Source organism: Periophthalmus magnuspinnatus, chromosome 17, assembly GCF_009829125.3.
Source record: "Periophthalmus magnuspinnatus isolate fPerMag1 chromosome 17, fPerMag1.2.pri, whole genome shotgun sequence".
Taxonomy (NCBI): domain Eukaryota; kingdom Metazoa; phylum Chordata; class Actinopteri; order Gobiiformes; family Gobiidae; genus Periophthalmus; species Periophthalmus magnuspinnatus.
This window is the reverse complement of record NC_047142.1, coordinates 15,484,588-15,508,363: the sequence shown is the minus strand read 5'-3', so window position 1 is coordinate 15,508,363 and position 23,776 is coordinate 15,484,588. Positions and strand designations below refer to the sequence as shown.

Here is a 23,776-nt window from a genome sequence, read left to right as displayed (position 1 = left end):
TTTATCCCTCAAATTACATTCATGTCAACTTATAAATCAGATGTTATGTTCCAACAATTACTCTTTAAGCTGCTCTTATTTAAGTAGTTTCCCGCTATTACTTTTTTACTCTTACTTGAGTAATTTCTTGGACCTCTACTTTGTTTTTTAAATTGAATAACACTACTCTTACTTCAAGAAAATATTTGCCTCCTCTACGCTCCTGACCCTAATTGATTCTGCTAAAGACTATTGAATTTTGCTAAAAACTGTATTAAATTGTAGCTATTTAATAACTCTAAAAAGTTTGATAATTAGATACATTTTAGTGAGAGAAATGAGCAAAAAATTTTAGAAGGCGCACATGTATTTAAAACACAATTTAGATTTTCCACTAATTAAAACAAAAAAAGGAATTTATTTGATGTTGAAAAGATGTGCCTAACTTGCAGAGTTGTCCAAAGTTTTGAAAATCAGATACTAATCAATACTAAAACTAGTATCAAAATTAGATACTGATTTAAGGAAGTATTGATACTTCCTGAACAGTTTCATCTCGAGTTTTATCAGAACTCTAGTGTAAGACCATACAGTATTAAAAAAAAAAAAAGTTTTTGTTGAAAATGACAATATTGTCTGAAAAAGAAAAGTATTATTATTATTATTATTATTATTAAAAAGATCATTTGGGTATCAAAATCAGTATCAAGTCTGTTCTTTATCGAAATTGAGTTTTTAGAACATTTTTAGTATCGTAACAACACTACTGACATTCCTGCTCTTTACATTTGCTGTTCTTCAGGCGTCCACTAAGAGGCAGCACCACCTCAACAAACACCTGTACAGACCCTCGACCTTCATGACTTCATATGAGCCTCCCGTTTATATGGACGAAGAAGACGAGAGGGCGTCGTACTACAGCAGTGCCCAGGACCCTGCAGCGGAGGAGTCGGTCAGTCATGTTTCTTTAGTTTGTTTTTACTTGAAGGTTAAAGCCATAACATTCTTCTCCTACTTAAATGAATCACAAGTGAAGCTGTAATGCAATTAGTTCATATACTAAAGACGTTATTTCATGAGAGCCCATTTAGGTTTACTGCAAACTGGTTTTAGTTGTGGAATCTGGCAACCCAGTGTGGAGCGCATTCTGGTTTCTGATTGGATAACTGGATTGACAGTAACAGACAGTGTATATAATTTTGAATAAACTGACATAGTATTTTCATCAGGAAAATCTTTATCTGGAAAATGGTCAAATTTTTTATAAAGCACTTTTTCACCTTCAAGGCACTTTACATCAAGGAACCACTCAGCCATTCTCACACACACACACACACACACACACGCACACACATTCATACACCAGTATATGTAGAAACTGGGGATGAGGGGGGTTGAATGTCTTGCCCAAGGACACAATTACAGCATTCATCCATGGGAGCTGGAATCACATCCACACACTGCTCTTCATTGATGTTGCTCCTGAACACTGAATTGAATCTTTATTTTAAAACACTAATCCAAATCTAATCAAAATGCTCATTAAATATTGTGTTAGGATAGAAGAACTGACAAAATGACTGAAATATGAACAAACTAACACAAGAATCACATTTCAGGACATGTTTGTACAGATCTAAACTACAGGCTTAGCATTTTTTCTGCAGAATAAGACAAGAGATTTTGTTGTGTGTGGAGGAAATTATGCTACTGCTATGAAAAAAAAATTGCCTTTGTGTCCATTCAAATTGTGATTTCAACTGAATAACGATTAACTGCGCAGCCCTGTTTCTCTCTCCATCATTTCAAAAGTTAATCCATCACTAATATTAGTCTTTAACCCAGCTGCTTGTTCCAGTTTTTGCTTTTCAATTGTAGTTCAAATATATAGTTGCATTTCCAAATCCTTACATCAGTCCCTCATATTTCTTTAAAAACGCTGTAGCTCTGTGGCATTTTCTGCCTTTGATCGTTTTGACCTTTGTGTTCATCCAGGGCACTAAGTCCTGCAGAGAACAAAGGGACCAAAAATATCTACGTTAGCTAAATGCTAAAGCGACGACAGTAGGCTGCAAGATTAATCGCAATCGAAATCACTGTTTGAATAGACGCAATCAGCAAATCGCAAGGCTGCTGTTTTTGAAGTATCGTATTTACTTCACAAACAACAATTCTCTTTCTGCTTAAAAATGCTGTCCCTGCAGTTTAGACTTGTACAAAACGTGATTTTTGTGTTCATTTAGTTGTCGTTTCTTTGGGATGTTTTTTAAAATATAAAGTTTGAAGAGAATTGTATTATAACATAAATAGCAATTGCAAATCTAATGGCAAAGATATTCAGAAAAAACACATAATTCATGCAGCACTAGATGACTGCGAAATTGCAAGTTATGTTTTAAAATAAAGATTAAATTTATAGTGTAGATGTTTATTCTGAACATGTCCAAGAGCATTAGCAAGACTGAAACATACTAAAGTAATACAAGAATCCTATACATTTCATAACATGTTTGTAGAGGTCTAAATTACAGTGTTGGCAGGTTTTATACAGAATAAGGTCCCATGGAGATTGTTATATTAACCTAGAAGTTCAACATCTTCTCTGTCAGCAAAGATAAACAAAAGTGAAATGAATCTTTCACAGTCGCCTTTGAAAATAGTGCCATCGCTCAACACCAAAGACGTAATTGTTGTCAGTTAAAAGGACTCCGAGCAATAAGATTAATGTGGCACGTCTCTAACAAATAATAAGGTACCACTTTGAATGTCTCCTTTTCTGTTGGGATTTAGTTCTGCATAACTGGTGTTTTAAAGAGAAGAGTTTATGTTGCACAAAAGATGTAGCAATTTTCAAAGATAAGTGAGTGCCCTTTACAAAATAGAAGACAATATCCCAATATCAGCTTTCTGTCAGCAGATCGGTGTCCAGGACTCTGCTAAAAGTGAAGGGATCAATAAAACCAGTGTATTTGTTCTGGAGATACTTAAAAAACAACAGCTGTATCACGTCTCCATCACTCTCATATTTTGTCTGTTGTCCAATCGATTGAAATGTGATGTTTCTTTTGGTCACATTTAGGGATGCACCAATCCAGCTTTTTCAGTTCCGATACCGATTTCAATGTTATAGCTTTGAGGATCTGCCAATGGCCGATATTAACCGATACTTAAAAACAGCTATTGTTACAGTTTCTGTATGTAGGCTCGGTCTATTGAGCTACACTAAGTGTGCACTGTGCCTGAGTCATAGCATAGTCATTCAAGCCCCAGCGAAACATCTTCTCTACAACTTTTTGTCCGGTTGACAGATTTTATATTTTTCTTTCACTGTAATAACAGAAACCATTTAGTTCCTTACAACAAAATAAAACAGAACTGATCCAAATGTGTTATGTAGCTGTTGTGTATCTCTCAAGTAACTACTGAACAAGTAAAAATTCAAACATTATGAGACTTTTTGGGGCAATTACAACCTGTAAATATTCTTTTTACATCCATTTGTATGTCCAACCAGGATATCGACTCGATATTTGGAAGCTAATTTCCGATCTAGCAAATTTCAGTCTTGGCACCAATAGTATCTGATCAGTGCACATATCGGAATGACTGAAGATGGAGAAGGAAATGAAGATTAAAGAAGACATACTGTGCTTGTGTCTGCTGTCTAGTTATAATCTGTGACACCTGTGGATAAATACGATCTAAAAGGACATTATCATAATACTGCTCTGCTGTACCACGCTCTGCAGTTCACGCCAGCAAGCAGCATTTTATTTTTTCATTTGTTCCAAATGACCCTTTGCCAATTTTTTTCTCTTAATTGGTGATACACGTAGGATTTGGCAGCAAGTAATTACGGAACAGTGGGTGTTTACCGGTAGAGATGAAAACTGGGGTTGATTGCAGCAATGATGTCTTGAATACAGGAGAATAAAGGTTACTCAAACATACATGAATAACTCTAAATACAACTTTGAGAGGCTAAATGAGAAGGGAAACAACTATAGTACGGTTAAAAGCTCTATAAAACTCAATTTTGCACAATCGGTCAGCCTTTAAGATACCTCTGTTTGGTCATGGTGTCAATAGGCATGAATAATCTTTTAAGTTGTGGTATTTTTCTCATAATTGTGACATTGAAAATTTTATACTGTGACATCCCTAGTTGTTAAATATAGTCTTGCGTCTGAGGGGTAACCAAAAAGCCCTCTGCCTTATTTGAAATATTCTGTTTCTTACACCTTATGTCTTGCTTTTGTTTTGCTTGTCCAGGACGAGGAGGTGCCGCTGGAACTGAGGAGTTTGCCTGAGTACAAAGAGCTTCTGGAGCTGAAGAGGTTAAAGAAACAAAAACTACAGGAAATCCAGGAAGAGAAGACCAACGTCAGGCACATTGGCTTCAAGGTAAACTACACACCTGCCGCTAGATGTTTAAAGCGGTTCTATTGCACTTCTGTGGGGCTAACATTTTACTTAGATCACCATGTTACCTTTTATTGTTGTATTGTTTGTGTATCATGTTTTTGTATTTTTATGGAAAATGCACGTGTGAAAGGATGAATGACATAGGTTTGTGGGTTCAAATACTCAAACATGCATGGATATAAAACCTTTTCAGGCATGTTTTTGATGAGGAAACAATGTTCTAACATCGTACACAGCTCTAAAAAGTTTGATTTTGCATAATACCCCCATTTAATATGGTCCATTGAATCAGTTGTACAGTTTTAAAATCGTTAGCGTGTATTATCGCAGCTTTCTCTCTTTATCCAATTGTAAAACATTTTATAGATCGTCAACCAAGAAAACAAACTTTTTGCATCGATACATAACGCTGAGAGCAAAGTATGAGTTGGATAGATTTTAAATACCTACTTTCTTTCACACTTTGAAAGTAAGGTACCCCAACTGTAAAAATAATAACAATATTTAAGTTAACATTAGGGTACCATCACCTGAATAACTCATCTAAGGAACTGAATACTTTTAGATGCATGTCTTGAACAAAATGGTACTTTGTGTGTTTCTTTTAGTTGTTGTAATGAGTTTTGAGTGTTTTACTGTGTGTTATCCTGATGGCCTGTGTGTTCCAGTGTGACGTGTGTGGCACAGAACCCATACAGGGGGTGAGGTGGCACTGTCAGGACTGTCCCCGAGACAACGCTGTGGACTTCTGCTCCAACTGCTCAGACTGGTGAGAGAAGCGTCTTTCACTTACTATAAGATAAGATGGATGGTGTGAATAAAACTATAATGTGCATGTGGTTTTCTTAATCTGCTTCCTCATGTGATTTTATTGTTGTTTGTATGTATGGTATGTTATAACTATGTGCTGCTTCTTCTTGGCAATGAAGGAAGCAGGACATAGTTAAAAAAAAGTGTTTTTTAGTCTGAGATTTTCCTGGCTCAATAAAGGTTAAATGAAATCTATACACCATCAGTCAAAGGTTTGGACACACCCGCTCATTCAATGCTTTTTTCTTCTAATATATTAAATACATCAGATATATGTCTCAAGATATATGGAATTATGTAGCAATTCAAAAACTCGACTACATATTTTTTTATACTTTATATTCAAATCCTGCAAGTTTTCACCCATTGCTTTGTCGACAGTGCTCCAAACCCATGATGAAGTCCCTGAAGTATTTTTCACTTCACAGGTGTGCCATGTCAGGGTCACGAAATGCCATGAGTGCAAAGCAGTGCTCAAAGCAAAGGGTGTCTATTTTTAAATATCTTAAACAAGTTTTAAGTTATTTTTTTCTTTACTTCAGTCCATGTGTGTTCAAAATCTACAGTGTAAATAGTAACAAAACAAGGAAAATACAAAATTGAAAAAGTGTATCCAAAATGTTCTTTTTGTCGAACTACTGTCTGCTGTCCAGGATTCCCTTGAAAAAACATTTTTAATGTGGAATTTTCCTGGTTCAGTAAAGGTCAAACAAAATCTGAATGTTTATGTGTGGTGGGTCTGAAACTTGATACTTTGCATCTGTTTCTAATCTGTGTTTGTTCCTCCTCAGTTTGTACAAGACGGACACTCACAAACCCTCCCACCACTTGGAGCCTGTGTACAGACCTGAGACTTTTCTGGACCGGGACTACTGCCTCCCCCCAAGCGCCACGGGATACAACTACCTGGACCCCAACTATTTCCCCGCCAACAGATGACAGCGCCCGTAACCATGACAACCATTACAATGCGCGCTCTCTCTACCACTCGTAACACAAATTGACCCACTGGCCTATCTGCGCATGGCTTCAATGTACACAAAGTCCACGATAAACCGGGACTCAAGTCAAGACCTGCCAGAACCAGCACTAGTACAGAACCGGGGCGAGAGGTGGTCCGATCCAGTTCAATGTTCGGAAACTGGCCCACGTGACCCAAGCGTCAGGCGGCCATTTTGGATCAACATTTTTAAAAGAAGGCACACAACATTCCTGAGCGTTGTGACTCTGGGAGGGCATCTGGCATACTGTTCCCCATAATGTCATACGATTATTATTACCTCCCTTTGCTGCTTTCGAAAATGGGGATTCGTGAAGTATAGTGCCACCTAATGGAACGCAGAAGTACTGACCAGTAGTGGACTGTGAAGCTAAAGAGAAAAAAAAAACGCTGGTTCTAACTGTATGTTAATGGTCCCTGTGTTATAATGCCAGAGTGAAAAATGTCCTAGCTAGGTATCCGTACAATGAGTATTTAGAAACGGGTAAACAGCAGCGGCTAAAATAACACGTTTTGAGGCAGGAGACCTTGGATGATGTGTTTAAGGACACTCGTAATTTTAAATGTTGCACCACCATGTTTTTCTTCCACCGTCGCACAGCGCTGCTTCACTCACCTGGTTTATGTGAGCGGGGATTGGTACGGGACAGGTCAGTACGGAGTGTAGGATAGTGTGTCTAGGATTGTAACAATTAATCAGAATAATTGTAACAAGAGTTGTCAAAAGTATCGAAAATCAGATACTAATCAATACTAAAACTACTATCGAAACTAGATACTTATTTGATCAAGTATCGATACTAAAAAAGTCACATTCACAGGACAGAAATGAACCTTTCCTGAGTAGCTTTAGAGTGATTTTGATCAGAACAAATATAAGATGACATAGACTAGCTGGACGACTGAAGGATTACACAGATATAAGGCCACACGGTAATATAAACGAAAGTACTACGATTTAATGTTGAAAATCACATTCTATTGTCCAAATAAAGAGTATCATCATCATGGTATCAGAATTGGTATCAAGTATCGTGTGTAATCCTCAGTATCACAAGAAATGTTAGTGTTGTGACAGCAGTAAGTAAGACTTTTTTGTTATTTTTTTCTGCATTTATAATAACTTATTTACCATTCTGTACTGTATTGACCTGACTTGTACCAAACCCGTCTTACTTAAACCAGGCTTAACTTATCTATTTCCTTTCATTCTCCACTAAACACTACAGCGTTGAGGCTCCATCAAACTGGAAACACATTTTGAAATTAATTTGATAATTTTCCAATTTTGCCCCCCAAATGTTTGCTGTTGTTGATCATGTTTAGTGTTAAAAGTTAAATGGTGAAACGTAGCCAGCGCTAATTGCCGTGTGTGCCATTTTTAATCAATTAGTTTTGTTCATTTCCCAGCACATTCAACAAAACACCATTCTGCATCATCGTCCTCCCATTAAAAAAAAACATTACTGCTCTAGACATTATTTGAAAAAAGATTGTATTTTTATGAACCTATTTAAAAAGATTTGCGGTTGTGATCGATGCCTCCCGCGCAGTTTTATTCACATGCTTTTGTTGTGCTTGGATAGTCACCATATTGTAAGGTCTCTGTTCCTTCACCCCTCATCTCCCCCTGGCTTCAGTATCTGTGTATAACAGTCTGTTCTTATGTACAAAAATGATAATGTAAAAAAAGCTAGAGGAGAATCGTGGAAATAAAAGTATGTGAAAATAGTGTTTCTACATCTGAGTGTCATGTTTTTATTTGTTATTGTTTTCAGAGGTGGGTAGTACTGAGTTACATTTGTTCAGTTATATTTACTTGAGGATCTTGTATTTTTCGTAATACTTTTATAGAACCTTACATATTTTTATTGAAGTAGCCGTACTACTGAGTAAAAGTTATAGTTACTCTTTCCACTGTGAGTAAATCTAAGTGAAAAAGCTTTACATTGACAATATGAAATGATTTGAACATTTGTGTTTCTTGCAGTGTTACTTCAGATACAATGTAGATTTTTTTTTTTTTTTTTTTTTTTTTGCATGTGTCAATCCTTTGAAGATACCAGATTCGTGCCCTGTTTAATATTTTGCCACCAAAAATAGTCCTCAAGTAAGAGTAACGTTACTTCAAAATAATGTAAGTAGATACAGACAGTAGTGGTTCGAGAAATAATATTTGAGAGAAGTACAAGTCAAGTTACTTAAAGAGAAACTGACTGGATAAATAACATCAGATTTATGTTTAAAAACACAAACGTTCAAATCATTTCATATTGATTCTATGACATAAAGCTTTTGTCACTTGTAGACTTACTCTCATGCAAAGCAAACTTACAGAGTAACTTAAACTTTTACTCAAGAGTACTGATACTACAATAAAACTTCAAGGAGTAAAAGTATGCTGTTCGAATAATTACCTTAAAAGTTACTCGAGTAATTGAGTACTACCCATTTCTGCTATGATTATTGCTAATTTTCTATTGAGATATTAGAACACTCTTGTACTTAATGGATTTGTTTGTTGTCGTTGTTTTGTTCTTGTCCTGCAGATGGCGCTATCCTACCATTTTTGCCTTCCACAAGCATCCAATAACCAGACTTAAACAATGAGCAGAAACCTAGTGTTTTGCAAATGTTGATTTTTATTGACATTTTAAATACCCGACTGAAACAAGCGACTGTACAACAGTAACAAAACAAATGTGATTATATTGTGAGTAAATGTCCATGTATCTGTGCAGTTCGGAGCTTGTAGTAGTGGCATGCGCATTAGAGAGAGCCAGGTGCTGCACAGGAGAGCGTAAACACCATTTAAACCTGTCATTGTCACTTCTGTCTGTACCTCCTCTGAGAAACAAGAGACTTAAATTTCTGCAACGACTGGGAATAATACACAGGATTACTATAAAGTAGGCAAAGGAGTTTCCAATGGTGTTTAGCTTCAGGTTTTAACAATATATCGCAATACAATTTCATTTAAAGAGCCTATATTGTGCTGTTTTTGTGAGTTGTAATGTTGTTTCCACCTCACAAACATACCTGGAGTTGTGTTTTGTTTCATTCATAAATGTTAAACACATCAATCTTGCATATTTAGGCTGAGTTCTTTTCTCAAACTGAAAACACACAGTGTTTTCAGTTTGTGGTGTCATTAAGTGGTAATACAGGAAGTGCTCCACTGTGTTTTTAAACTCCATACGTCTTCACTACATTCATTTTGATCATTTCAGCCCTGGAATCGTCTACTTTTGCAGTTACAGCTCTTGTTTTAGACTTATTGAAACTGCTTCACTCGTCACTGCGCCAGCAGATATTACTTTCTATTAACAATCTCAACTGAACAAAAGGAAAACAACAAAAATATAAAAAAAATAAAAGCAACAACTTGAGTACTGAAGAGTAAATCAGCTCAACTGAGGCAAAAGAGAACAGCTATTAACCTTAATACTACCACTAAATGACATCACAAGGTGAAACAGCATTTTGTGCTTTAGGGATGCAGATAAACTAATAATCCAGGATTACTCAAACGTGTGTGAATGAAACTAAACACAACTCCAGGTCTGTCTTTGAAGAGGTAAGAACATTATAACATGGCTAAAAGGTCAGAGGAGTCAGTTTTGTGAACATATTTTTGTTAATTACTTGATGCTGAATGACACTATAAATGCCTTTGTCATATCGTCATAATCCTGTGTATCTCCTGTAGGTTTTTCCTCTGGCTCAGTCCTTCAGTCCCATAGACTCTTTATACAATATATTTATATTTTGAATTGACTGTACATATAGAATTGAATATACTTTATATATTAAATAGACAGTTTAAAGAAGAATTTATTTGTTGATACTTTGCAGTGACATCACAATGGGGGGATCGACATGTATGTCTATGCTGGAATGTTTCCATGGTGACACAATGCACATGTGAACAAACAGCCAAAAAAGTTTTTAAGAACTCTAGAAGAAATACAAAGAGATTTAACCAACACATTTTCAGGAGCCTGTGATCAATATGAGCGAGGTCACATTTGTGTTTGATGTTCAAGTGAAAGTGACTGAAAAACGATTGGCTAATGCTAGCTAGCTTGTGACTGTAATGATATTTGAGAGCACAAATCAGCTCACCTGTTATAGTTCTTTATGGTCAGATTGTGCTAAGCAAAGATCAGACTAAAATCTAGTTTGAGTATCAGAGCTTCAGACAGAGCAGTGCCTCCATTTAGCTTCACACCCCGAGGGAATGTTGATGACATCAGCTGCAAAGTATCAATATGTTGTAAAATATATGAATATAAACAGTCTATGATCAGTCCACAGTCGCTTTAACACGAGGCAGAAAAGTGAAGCTTCATTTGTGCCGACACAAAGACTGAGTTTGACAACAGGAGCATGCAGAGCACTGGAGCCGAGAAGAGACTGTGGAGCACTATGGTACAGTTTGGTACAGTTTGGTACAGTTTGGTAAAGTTAAATCTTCAGTCAAAAATGGAGATGTACTTTAGCGCTTTTGGCAATTCTAACAATGAACTAAAACCATGCTGTCCCAGACTAACCCGTACCATAGCGCTCCAGTGCAAATGTGACGGTGCAGTGTTGTCTTGTGTGGTGAGAATCCTTTGTGGTTGAAATCCTGGACTTCTGTAGAGTCTTGGTTTGATCCAGAGAAGAAACATTCAGGTTCAGAAAACGCTTTCCAACGCCTGACAAATTTGAGCAAACACCTCGTCTGGAGACCGCTCTGCATCCATCTGCCAACACAACGACGACTGTCAGACATTTAAAATACTATCACTATACTGTTTACTAATACACACAGACGTGGGTAAAGAAGTCAAATATTTAATTCAAGTAAGAGTAAAAAGTATTTGGGAAAAGTTCTACTCAAGTAACTTAAAGAATAACTGTCTGGAGGATTTATAATTTGAAGTTAATGTAATTAGATATCTGACATTTAGACAAACAGCTCATTGCAAAGGTGAGATCCACAAAACATGTAACTATTGAAGCTATAACCTTTTAAGTGACTCTGGATAATTACTGTGTCAAAGGGGCAGATGGACGACCTTTAGTACAATTGGTTTAATTACACAGGTCACTTGTAGCAGCACATCATATGAGAAAGTTAAATTAGTTTTCTACAGTTAACTTTAGTCAAGTCACCTACACATTTGAAGAGAGACTGAATAAAACATTTGCACGTGACTGACACAGAGACAGCTTCTATACAAAATCTACAAACATGGGCAGAACATGCAAACTACATTCAGAATTCAGTGAAAATATAAACATCCACTAAATGATAATTACTACAATGGAAATACTTGTACATAAGTTCATTATGGTTCTTCTCATTATGCAGAAAACATACTGCACAGACTGATTTACTGACTGGAGCTAAAAAACAGAGTAAAGTACCAAGACACTGTGCTCAAGTAATATTAACCTTACTTCAAAATATTACTCAAGTAGAAGTACAAAGTAGTAGTCGAATAAATTACTAAGTAAGAGTAAAAAAAAGTATTTAGGAAAAGTATCACAGTACATAAGTAAAAGTATAAACATGGATGGACTATCAACAAAGTTCAATATGTAATTAAAAAGTTACATATTGTACCTTTAAAGTGGACTATTCTGCAAAATGTATTTTTTTAGAGCTTTTAACCATGTTGTAGTTGTTTCCTCTTCTCATTTACCCTTTTAAAGTTGTACTTAACGTCATTCATACATGTTTGAGTAATCTTTATATACTCCTGTGTTCAAGATGTAATTGCTCCGATCTCCCGTTTTCACCAGTACACGCCCACTGCTCTGTACTTACTTCATTCTGCAATTTTATTTTCTTAATCAGTGATACACACCGGATTCATTAGCGTTGCGTAGTCATTTTGGTACAAAGAATAATGTGATGTACCTCTGTCCACAGGAGGCCCTGACAGCTGCACGGCGCTTTGTTGTGACGACATTTACAGTGACGTCAGGTCCCGTTGGGCACCGCAATTTTCTAATGCGGAAGTCAGCGGACGTGTTTTCTTTTTAGACCAGTATTGTGATTTAAAATGTCCAAATTCTAACATAATGATCCAGGGGTGTCATACATTATAACTCTACAGCAGACACAAGCGCAGTGTGTCTTCTTGAAATACTGTATTAGATATCTGACATTTAGACAGTCAAACAGCTCATTGCAAAGGTGAGGTCCACAAAGCCTTTAACTTCTAAGGCTATAACCTTTTACGTAACTTTGGACAATTACAGTCTCACAGGGGCAGATGGGCGACCTTTAGTACGCTTGGTTTAATCTCACAGTTCAGTTGTAGCAGTACATCATATGAGAAAGTTAAATGAGCGATGTCTGTGTAATCCCTCAATCGTCCAGGATGAATTCTACCCTGTCAATTGTAAATAAACTGTAAATAAACGATGCTGATCTAAAACTGCTTAATAAAAGAAACAAGTCCACTGAGTTCCACGTTAGAAAACCGCGGGGCCCGATGGGAGGTGACGGCGCCGTAAATGTCATCGCAACAAAGAGCCGTAGAGTCGCCGACACTTCCAGCTGACAGACGCACGTCACATTCGCGGGTCGCAGAGTTGTTTTTCCTTTGTATCAAAATGACAACGCAGCGCTGTCGAATCCAGTGCCTATCACCAATTTAAAAAGTAAAATGAGAGAATGACGTAAGTACAGAGAGTGGGCAATGAAAAGATCCCTCAAACATGTATGAATCACTCTAAATACAACTTAGGGTAAATCACTATAAATACAACTTTGAAAGGGTAAACGAGAAGGCTTTCTTTAACATATATACATTTTCTCTCTGTAATTTAAAAAAGTGACCCTAAAAAATATCAAGTTCAATATTTTTGGATGTTCCGTTTGAGATTTGTTTTTAGATCTTTTAAAATAGTGAATTAAATACAGATATAATCAATACAACCAGACAGTATTTACCGTGTGGAGCAAACTCTTGTCTTCGTAGTGCTGTGTGACCGCTCTGCTTTCCTTTATGAACTGGTCACTCCTCCGCTCCCTCTCTCTCTCTGTGTCCGGGTCCATCCCAGCGCAGGACGTCCCACAGCGGAGCCCCCTTTGGCACATGGTCTCAGGAGAACAGCTCAGCAGCAGCACCAGACTGGGCTCTCCCATCTGAAACAGAGAAAAAAAAAACATTCAAATGAAGATGAGAGATGGATTTTGATTACTGTAAGTGGGAATTAGTTGTACAATACTACTAGGGTTGTCAAAAGTATCGAAAACGAGATACAAATCGATACTAAAACTAGCATCGAGTCGATATTTAAGCAAAAAGTCCCATTCATAGGACAGAAATGAACCTTTCGTGAATCACTTGAGCTGTATCACTGCAGTATCGGAATCAGTATTGAGTATCAAGTCTATTCCTTAGTATCGAAATCCAATTTGAAATGTTAGTATCGTCAAAGCATTCATATAAATACCCTCTCTCTCCCCTCAGTAAAGGGGCTGTACCTGATATTTTCATGTAATAAAGTAAACATTTGTCTTGTAAAATCAACTCTCGAGGTCAAAATGAATCTGCTGTGTGCTGTTTGTATCTAATTATAAAGCACTTTTATCATCTGTGAACTTGGAAGTAATGCTGAATGCTGCGTTAGCATGCTAGTTGCTGTTAGCAGAAGCGTAACGACATAAGTCCGCTCCGCTCTCTGAAAGCTGTGAAAAGCACTTATGAACTCATTGCTATAAATAATTTGGGTGTTCAGAAAGCGGAAGGTAAGTGAGGAATAACTTTTGAAGGCTGCAAACCGTTTAAAAGGAACCGCTTCTATTTTTTCACGTTCTCTTCTCCTTCTCCTCTTCCCCCTATCCCTTCTCTCCCCTACTCCTTTCCTGTACCTCCTCTCCTCTTCCCCCTTTACTCTCCTCTACCTCCTCTTCTTCTCCCTCCCATTACTCTACCTCCTCTTCTCTTCATCTTACTCTCCTCTTTCTCCTCCTCCTCTTCCTCTCTCGTTCACCTGCTCCCGCTGAGGCTCTGAGTGGCATGTTTTCCTCTCCGCTGTCGACTCTGTTAAATTCTGTTTTGACCGAGTGCATGTGTGGAGATTTTGTGCGTGCACTTCAGAACAGATTACCTACAGGTGTCAGAAAGAAGTGAACTCAGAAATCTTATCGTGATTTAAAGGTGCACTATGTAACATTTCAAGTAAGGGCTTGTCTCCCTGCTTCTCCTGAATGTTCCTCTGTAGTTTTAGAATCATCTGGGGCTGTATCACAACAAGTATAAGACCATAAAGACTAGTACCCCCCCATGGAGCATTATGGAACCTGCCTGGACGACTGAGGGATTACACAGACGTACAATGATTCAGAACAACACCAGTATGTCATTAAATATTTCTATCTTACATTTATTAGATTATAGGTCTTATATCCTAAAAAAAAATCTACATGGAAAACTGCATTCATACTGTGAGCAGGCCTGCCTCTGCACAGATGTGTGTTGTCGTCTACATAACAGTGTGTGTGTTGTTGTGTGTATAATAGTGTGAGTGTTGTTGTCTATATAGTGTCGTAGTGACCTTGTCGGCGTAGCTCTGAGCCTGCCTCACGTCTCGAGGGAATCCACTGATCACCAAACTCCTCCCCATCCGAACTGAAGAGGCGACTGCTTCACACAGGAGCTCCACCAGGCAGTCCTATACACACACAACACACAACATACACAACATATACAACTGTCAATGGAATGACTTTAGGTGTAATATTACTCAAATACAGAGGTGTAATACTCAGTTACATTTAGTCAAGTCACTTTTTAAAGAGATTGTACTTGTGCTGTGAGTAAGTTTCTTGGACACAGTTGGATTTGAACAGTGAGGAGCGAGTTTGTTCTACGGAATGACCTTCCGTTTCCAGGCAACAGTGTCTGTGCTTTTGCTGCTGGTGGTTGGACTCTGGAGACGTATCACTGTTTATTCTGGGCTCAGACCCTCTCCTGTTTTATGATTAATCTCAGTCTGGGATTATGGGTGCTCCCTCTGCTGTATACATGTTCAACAATACAGGGATGGGCATCTGAGCACAATTTATTTTTCATAGACCTGGAGTTGTGTTTTGTTTCATTCACACAGGTTTAACACAAACCTTGAATATTTAGGCAGGTTCACCTCTCAAATGGAAAACATTCTACTACACATTGTGGTGTCATTAAGTGATAACAGGCCTACAAGAAAAGCTCCACAGTGTTTTTAAACTCCATACACCTTCACAAGAATCATTTGGATCACATATGTCAAACTCAAGGCCCGGGGGCCAAATGCGGCCCTCCACATCATTTCATGTGGCCCTCGACAGGGTAAACTAAAAGGTATGATGGTCTTAAAATGTAATTTTATTAGGAGATAAGCAGTTACACAACCACATTTTGCACATAGGCAAATGCATATGCAGTTAATTAACAAGTTAAAAAAGTAGTTAGATTTATTTTACACCCAACCCTTTGAAGGCAGCTATTTTGCTAATGTGGCCCCCGGTGAAAATATGTTTGACACCCCTGATTTAGATGATTTCAGCCCTGGAATTGACAATCCTTACTGAACTAAAGGTAAAAGGTACCTGTTAACCTTAAGGTGAAACAGAGTATTTGGAGACAAATTAATAATAAAGACTTAGTGAAACATGTGTGAATGAAACAAAACACAACTCCAGGTATGTTGTTGAGGAGGTAACAACAATCTAACATGACTTAAAGAGTTAATTTTGTGTAATATAGGACCTTTATAAACTACAAAAGTTAAAAATGTATTTCAAAATAATGATTAAAACAATGGTTCTCAACTTGTGTCCCCCTAGGACCCAGCTCACAGTCCACTAATGAAGTAATGACCCACCAATATATTTTCCATAATTTTATTTCATTTCATTATTGAATACTAAAAAGTAATTTAAACCAGCAACGTACATGAAAAACACAGATCGACAACAGCAGCTTTAGATAACAATAAAACAGAATGTGGAAAAGCCACTTTAACAGAGGTGTGTGAACAGAAGGAGTGCTTTGACTGTCAGTGAGAGGAGTATTCAGACATCAGGTACTGGCACCAGAAAAGAGTGATGCTTACCTCATTGAACTTTCTTCACAGCGGCTGGTCATGTGACCGCTCAATCAGCTGCCTCTAATTGTTACTTGGCAACACAATGCTGTCCATTTCAGTTCTAAAGGGATCCCAAATCCACAGGTTATTGTCCTGTTTCTCAGTAAAATAAACCTCAAAATGAGCGTGGAGTTTGGCCAGACACACAATGACAGCTTTTTTCAGTGTGTTTTTGTCGACAGAGTTGAGCTCCTTGATGCTTGGCACGAGTCTGTGTTTACTCATATGATTTATCCACAGCACTGCCTTGAACCTTAAAGGCAGTGACTTTGTCTGTTCTGATGTTGTGGCCTTTTCCCTGCACAGTCAAGATAAGTTACACGTGCACACCACAGCATCAGACTCTCAGTGAAAGGGGAGTTACATTGTGCAAGAAAGGCTTTGAATTCATGTCTAAGTTCATAAAAACGTGACATGACCTTACCCACTGAGATCGAGTGAACTTCTGAATAATACAATAACTCGGTCAGACCTGAGGTTTTTGCAGAGCTGTGTAAAGCAGTGCCTTTTCTTGGCGATTTGTTTAATAAAGTTTACAATCTTAATGGCTTCAGAGTTATATCCAACACTGGCACCATATCTTTTGCTATAGGGACTCTCTGAGTAAAAAAGTAGTGGTTCCAGATCGGGTTTGGCGCTCTGTCTAAAATTTCCTTCACAACTCCAAGTGTTTCCCTGTGATTGAAGCTGCTCCATCATTATGCCCACACCACACAATAATCACAATTTACAGAGCCCTACAGAGGACAAATGCAAATCCACAGAATCAAAGATGTCCTCTGGTCCCTGCTGCACAAAAATTGTGTGTCGCCATCCCAAGCATACATAATCAAGCAATATCGCGTGGCTCGCAACATCAGTTGACTCGTCCTGTGCAGCTCATAGTGAGTGCTGGCCTCAATCCTGCTGTAGTCTGCTTTTGGATGTTTGTTTACATGTCCTTATTGCACCTCATTATTGTGTCTTTAGACAGTGGTATAGTTTTTAACAGGTCTGTGGCAGACTGGCCCAGCACCTCCTGTACCACGTTAAAACCAGCTCCTCACCAACTGTGTGTGGCTTCTTGGTCTTTGCAACGAAGCTACGAAGAAAGAGGCCAACAGTGCCAGCTCTGATTTGGAAAATGATGCTTTTTAGTAAAACTTTTAAAACATGATATTAGCAGCGTTTTCATCGTGGGGTGATCTTTGGAAATATTCAGCTGGTTTGTCTTTAGACACAGCATGTTTTGTTTGTAAATGATGGTTGAACTGTATATTATAAAGTGAGGTTTTAGTATGTCTTTGTCATCTATGCAAATAAAGCCAAACTTAACATAGTCCAAGTGCCAAAATTTTGTTTTCACTATTTTCTCAGGTGGATCTGTCAGTGAGAGCGTGCAGACATGTCACAACACATGTCACCCACCAATCAAATATTGTCATGGCAATGTCATGCCACATCAGGGCCGCTTACGCTCATCCTTCAAAATCAATGTCTACATCAATGTCTACATTGTTTTAAAATGGTATTACTCTTTGTCCAAAATACAGAATTATGCTCCTCCATGTTTCAGAATAATAATCCATTTGATCTACATACTATTGTAGCCACAAAGCAAGGTCAGTGAAGTGTCTTGCCTAAAGAGTAAACACTGGTGTGCACTGGTCTGAGCAGGAATCGATCCTCTGACCTTCAAGTAGGTGGATGAGTCTCCTCTACGTACTGAGCCACTGGACACATCACCACACATTGCCTGGTATGAATGTGATGTGTGTTGGCGGTCAAATATAATAATGCACAAACCTGCTGAGTGTCTGAAAAAGCTCTATATAAGACTAACACATTACTATTGCTATATATTTTCTGAGTTGTTCACCAAACCCAGAGCAAAACATGAAAACCTGCCATACACAAATTTAACTCGTGAGGATTTAGCCGTGTTATGTTGTTGTTATCTCCCCAAAAGCATACGTGGAGTTGTGTTTTGTTTCATTCACATGTTTGAGTAATCCTGGATAACTGTCTGTCTACATCTCCAAAGCCTTGTGATGTCATCAAGTGGTAGCTTTAAAGTTAACAGCTAAATATTTTTGTTTTAACTTTTGTACAGTTGAGATTGTCAATATAAAGTTTCCAATATATTCTGGTCCACTAGGGAGTGAAGAAGGTCCAAAGAGGCTAAAACAATAGACGCAGCTTCAATTTCAAAGTATTTAAATGATACTAGTGAAGATGTGTGGAGTTTAAACACACAGAAGAGCACTTCCTGTATCACCACTCAATGACATCACAAACTGTAACAGAGTGTTTTCAGTGCAGGGTTTATGAGTTAAACATGTGTAAATGAAACAAAACACAACTCCACGTCTGTTTGTGATGAGGAAACAACATTATAACACAGATCAAGAAGCTGCATAATATAAAATCTGTAAAGTTGTGATGACTGGGCAATTGGGTGAACTCTGAATCACTTTTATGAACCTGTCTGAGACTTGAATATGAACTGCTGTTTATAAATCTTATCATTTGTCAATAGTGAGAAATCCCTCTCTCCCTCTGAGAGTCGAGCTTCATCCAACCGTTTCACTTCATAAGGTTGTGAAAAGTCTCTGCAGATTTGCCGATGCTCTGTTGTTGTTTTTTTGAAATTGACGGTTGGACTTCAGACTAAAGCTGTCTACTTTCTTTACACACAAATCCATACTGTATTGATTTTGTCTTTTGAAGAAGATGCTGTGCCATACTGTGTATTCTACCATGTTATAATGCTGTTCCCTCATCAAAAACATGCCTCAAATTGTAACATGTTGATCTAAATATGTAATGTGTGGGCAGTTAATACCCCACAGAAGTGTAACACCCTTTTTTTAAAGCAAAATTCTTTATAAACTCTAGACCAGTTCTTAAACTATAGGACATATTCTAGTGATGTTACAGTTTGGTCTGGGTGAGATGTTAGTCTTAGTCCTGGTTAAGACCTGGTTTAGTTTTAAGTCTGTCTGGTAGTTCCTGGCTTAGTCTTGATCTGATAAGTAGGAATCATATCAATATGTTCAATATTTGTTACTCTGGTTGGTTGACATATTGACCCCATTATAAATTCTGCCTCTACATTTGACCCCATCCTTTAAAGCTGCAGTAGCAAACATCGGAAGTGGCATTTTTAACAAGTCAAAACAAAATACTATAGATTTTAAATGGTAAAAACTACTCACTCGCAGAAACAACCGATTTTTTACAAAACAATAGATTTTGAACATGTTTTATAAATCCATTTTCCATATTTATAATTGTTTTAAAGGGGGTATTAGGTTGATGTTGATTTTACATAATAATAAGAGGTTTTAGATGTCATCCGTGCATGTTGGAGTAATTTAGTGATCTCTCCCGGGTCCAATTCAACCATTAGCAGTACGATTCTGTCCAAGCCCACACGTCTACATCACCCATGCTCCTGCCCAACAATTTTCCCTAAATATACTCTATGATACTGTATAAAGTATGAAACCAGAAATAAACTACTCCAGAATCTATTCACATTTATAAAGAGCAGAGTCCAATCGATCTGAAGGATTCACTGTGTCAGAGGGTTTGGCCTCACACAGCTGGAGTCTTTGAACATGAGAGAGATGGAGAGAGGGAGGGAGAGGGAGAGAGGAGGAGAGACAGGGGCAGAGAGAAAGAGAGGGGGAAACAACAGGGAGAGAAATGAAGGAGATGGAGAAAGAGAGGGAGAGGGCAAAGAGAGAAAGGGGGAGGCAGGTGGAAGGAAAAGGAGATAATGGAAAGAGATACTGACAGAGAGACAGGGGAGAGAGGGGACAGACGGAATGTACAAAGAAGAGGAAGAGGAGCCTAGAAGGGGAAAAGAGAGAGAGAAAGAGGAAATAAGAGTGCGACAGACAATAGATGGAGAAGAGGGGAGGGCAAAGTAGACAAGGAAAAGAGATGGCAAAGCAGAGAGGGGGGAAGAGAGAAGGAGGAGGAGGAGATAGGAGGAGGCAATGGACAGTGAGAGAGAGACATAGAAAGAGAGAGAAAGTTAGAGAGAGGACATACAGAATGAGCAGAGAAAAGGAAGGGGAGGCAAGAAGGGGGAAAGGAGCGAGAGAGAGAGAAAGAGAGTGAGAGAGGGAGGGAGGGAGAGAGAGGAAATAAGAGTGTGATAACCAAAAGGGAGAGAGCATAGACCTAAAGAGGTGAGAGTGGGGAGAAGAGGAAAAAGGATCTAAGGAAAGAGATGGACATAGAAAGTGAGAGGAGGAGAGGAGAAGGGAAAGAGAAAAGTGAAGAAGAGAAAGATAGGAGAAAAGAGGACAGAGCAGGGTTCAGATGGTTTGATGTGAAATGTCAGTGACTGAGGCAGATGAATGACTCGAGCTAAAACACATCAATCATGTGGATATATATATATATATATATATATATATATATATATATATATATATATATATATATATATATATATATGTGTGTCTAGGTATAGGTATATAGGTCTGTGCACTGAGCTAAACTGTGAAAGGGATGGAGCCTGTAACTGCTCCATCTGGAATACATGAATGAATGAAAATAAAGAAATAAAGTAATGTAATTATTTTGGGGTCTGAAACTGCAAACATTAAAGAGCATTGGAGTATTATGCAAAATCAACTTTTTGACACTTTCTACCATATTATAATGTTGTTCCCTCATCAAAAAATGCCTTACAGTTACCAGTAAAGATTCTGTCCAAAGCTCAGCCCACAAGCCTACGTCGCCCATGCTCTCACTCTTCAATTCTTCATAAATATACAAAACAAAACACTACAACTTCAAAAACCTGATGCGATGTGCATTAGTTTCATTAGCAAAATGCATGCTTATTGTAATGTAATAGCGCTCTGAAGGGGAGTGACTGAAGGGAGGGACTAAACTGAAACTTGTTTTATATTTTAATACATTTTGGTGAATAATGCATTTTCAAAACAATAAAAAATAGCATGGTGATCTAAATATGTTGTGTGTTCGCAGTTAAAATCCCATAAAAGTAAAATACTACTTCTTTAATGGGCTGAAGAGGGGAGGTTATAAATATATATTTAAAAAAATGCTGGTTGCTCATATTCATAGCTGTAGATGGTTCGTGATGGTTTCAAATATATCTCTACCAAAGGCTATAATTGTATAATTATAGGTGTACTATATAATTATAACTGTTGCCTGTGTGTCTCCAAAGAGACAGAGAGTTTTTGCTTTTCCTGGAATGCTTAAAAGTATGGCATTACACTTATCTGTCTGCGTGAAAAAAAAAAAAAATCCTTGTCTCGCTAGTGTGATGTGAGGGGCCGACAACTTCACAGCTCTTTGTTGTAATGACATTTACGGCGACGTCAGCTCCCAGTGGGCACCGCCGTTTTCTAAGCAAGAAGTTAGCTGACTTGTTTCTTTTATTAAGTTGTTTTAGAGGAGTATTGCATATTAATGTTTCCTCATCAAAAACATACCTGGAGTTGTGTTTTGTTTCACTCACACATGTTTTAACATATAAACCCTGCAGATTTAGGCTGAGTTTTTTTCTCAAACTGAAAACACTCTGTTTCTCCTTGTGATGTCATCATGTGGTAATACAGGAAGTGCTCTCTTGTGTTTTTAAACTCCATACACCTTCACTAGAATCATTTGGATAATTTCAGCCCTGGCCCTAGCCTCATTGAAACTGTTTCACCCCTCAGTGCACCAGCAGATATTAGACTTTACTGACAATCTCAACTGTACAAAAGGTAAAAAATAAATCTGAAAAAATAAAAGCAAAAGGATTTTTGCGTAATATAATATATAGACGTTTAAAGAAAGTTATGAAATGTCTGTAAATATGTGTGGGCCTATAGGAGCAGTTCTACATCTGTGTCGGTCACTTATATCCCAGAATCCTAGTTTAATGGATTAAATCAAGCGTTCAATGACAGAATGATTGAATGTATGTTGCGCGTCTCATGTGGCGTGGTCATGCTTTGATCTGCTCTGACCCATGGACTAATTAGAGCTGCTATGGGAGTCTGTCTGATCCTATAGAGCACTCCAATAGGCAGCAAAGAGAATTAAAACAGCCAAGGAAAACATTTACATACGTTACAGAGAAACATTTAAAGTGCAGGAAACAGGTTAGATTACTCATTTGACAAAAAACATAGATAATATTTAAAGAGGGGGTATTATACAAAATTGAGTTACAATGTGTTCCCTCATCAAGAAAATGCCTGAAGAGATTTTAAGGTGCTTTCACTGCTGTTAGTCCAATTAACTGGTTCGACTGGGGGCTAAAGTTGAAACACTGCTGCCGTTTTCATTTGGTGTGGATCACGTTCTCACCATACTTCAGCTCAAATGAACCAAACCAAGAGAAAATACGAGTATACCACTTGTCTGAGGGGGTAAACTCTACCGCAAATAGTGCAGGAAACGACAACAAAGTAGAAATCACGTCCCTACCCAGTCTGTTACTTGTCAACAAAAGCCAAGTGGCATCAGATTTTAGCAATGCTTCGATTTCGCATTTGGATTTTATAAATATATCAAACATACGCACGCCACACTGGGCCATCGGGCACAGCTGATGATTACTGATTTGAAGAATTTTATGAGCAGTGTTTTCCATTCAAAAGATATATTTTGATCTGAACTGAGTAAGTGCTGTAAAAACTGAGGACTGCTGCCTACCCTCATGCCTGAAACACATGGATAGTGCTGGGTTAGACCTGGTTTATTCCTGTTTAGTCTGGATTTAGTTCCGGTTTAGTCCCAGTTCATAATCCTAATTTGAGCTCTACGCAGATACCTGTGGCAGTGGCTCTCCTCTCTCCAGCACATCCCGAAGGCGGCGCCCCCTGGTGCTGTGGCTCTGTAGTTCATTGCACAGCAGGTCTCCCACATTCAGACGTCGCACCCCAAACCTCTCCTCCAGTCTCTCGCTGTGAAGGGACTTCCCTGACCCTGGACCTCCTGAAAGCAGAGTAAGATATCAGCACAGGTTCAGAAAGAGACCCGGAGACCCAGAGAGCGACAGGAAAGGGGGAATTCAAGCAACTACTCACTAGGGATGGAACAAGATCTCGTGCCACAAGATCTTGTGAGACAAGATTGTGAGAACCAATAAATAGAAAAACATGAAAACCTGTCATATGTGCTTTACGCATTCCCAGCTTCCATAAGTGACCAATGCACTGCCTGTAACACTGGCCATGTCTGAATGCCCCTAACCCCTCATACACCCCACACTCTTTAGTGGACTATGTAGTGCACTCATTCACGACTACTACTACTCAGCTCACTTCTTTCTCAATGCTGTTGATCACATGACTTCAGATGGATATACGGCAGTGTCCATCAGTAATCTGACCAGAACTGCCAGAAGTGGCTTGAATGAGCAATGTCTTCACTCCTACAAAGTTTTGTCCAGTTGACCGA

The 23,776-nt window shown here is 38.2% G+C and overlaps 2 protein-coding genes across 3 annotated transcripts in view; one reads left to right on the top strand and one right to left on the bottom strand.

Annotated features, from left to right (window-relative positions):
* zzz3 (zinc finger, ZZ-type containing 3) overlaps positions 1–7,956 on the top strand; it is a 38,266-nt gene extending 30,310 nt beyond the window's left edge. For both annotated transcript variants that reach the window (XM_033982897.2, XM_055228297.1), the window contains exons 9-12: positions 782–931; positions 4,252–4,383; positions 5,073–5,173; positions 6,006–7,956. In XM_033982897.2, coding sequence (XP_033838788.1) covers positions 782–931; positions 4,252–4,383; positions 5,073–5,173; positions 6,006–6,153 — 531 coding nt within the window. In that variant the 3' untranslated portion in view covers positions 6,154–7,956. The remainder of the gene's footprint in view (positions 1–781; positions 932–4,251; positions 4,384–5,072; positions 5,174–6,005) is intronic.
* Positions 7,957–8,834: 878 nt separating this feature from the next.
* ak5 (adenylate kinase 5) overlaps positions 8,835–23,776 on the bottom strand; it is a 118,232-nt gene continuing 103,290 nt past the window's right edge. Inside the window, exons 11-14 of the mRNA XM_033983151.2 lie at positions 23,148–23,311; positions 14,777–14,893; positions 13,167–13,361; positions 8,835–10,962 (exon numbers count right to left, since the gene is read on the bottom strand). Coding sequence (XP_033839042.1) covers positions 10,894–10,962; positions 13,167–13,361; positions 14,777–14,893; positions 23,148–23,311 — 545 coding nt within the window. The 3' untranslated portion in view covers positions 8,835–10,893. The remainder of the gene's footprint in view (positions 10,963–13,166; positions 13,362–14,776; positions 14,894–23,147; positions 23,312–23,776) is intronic.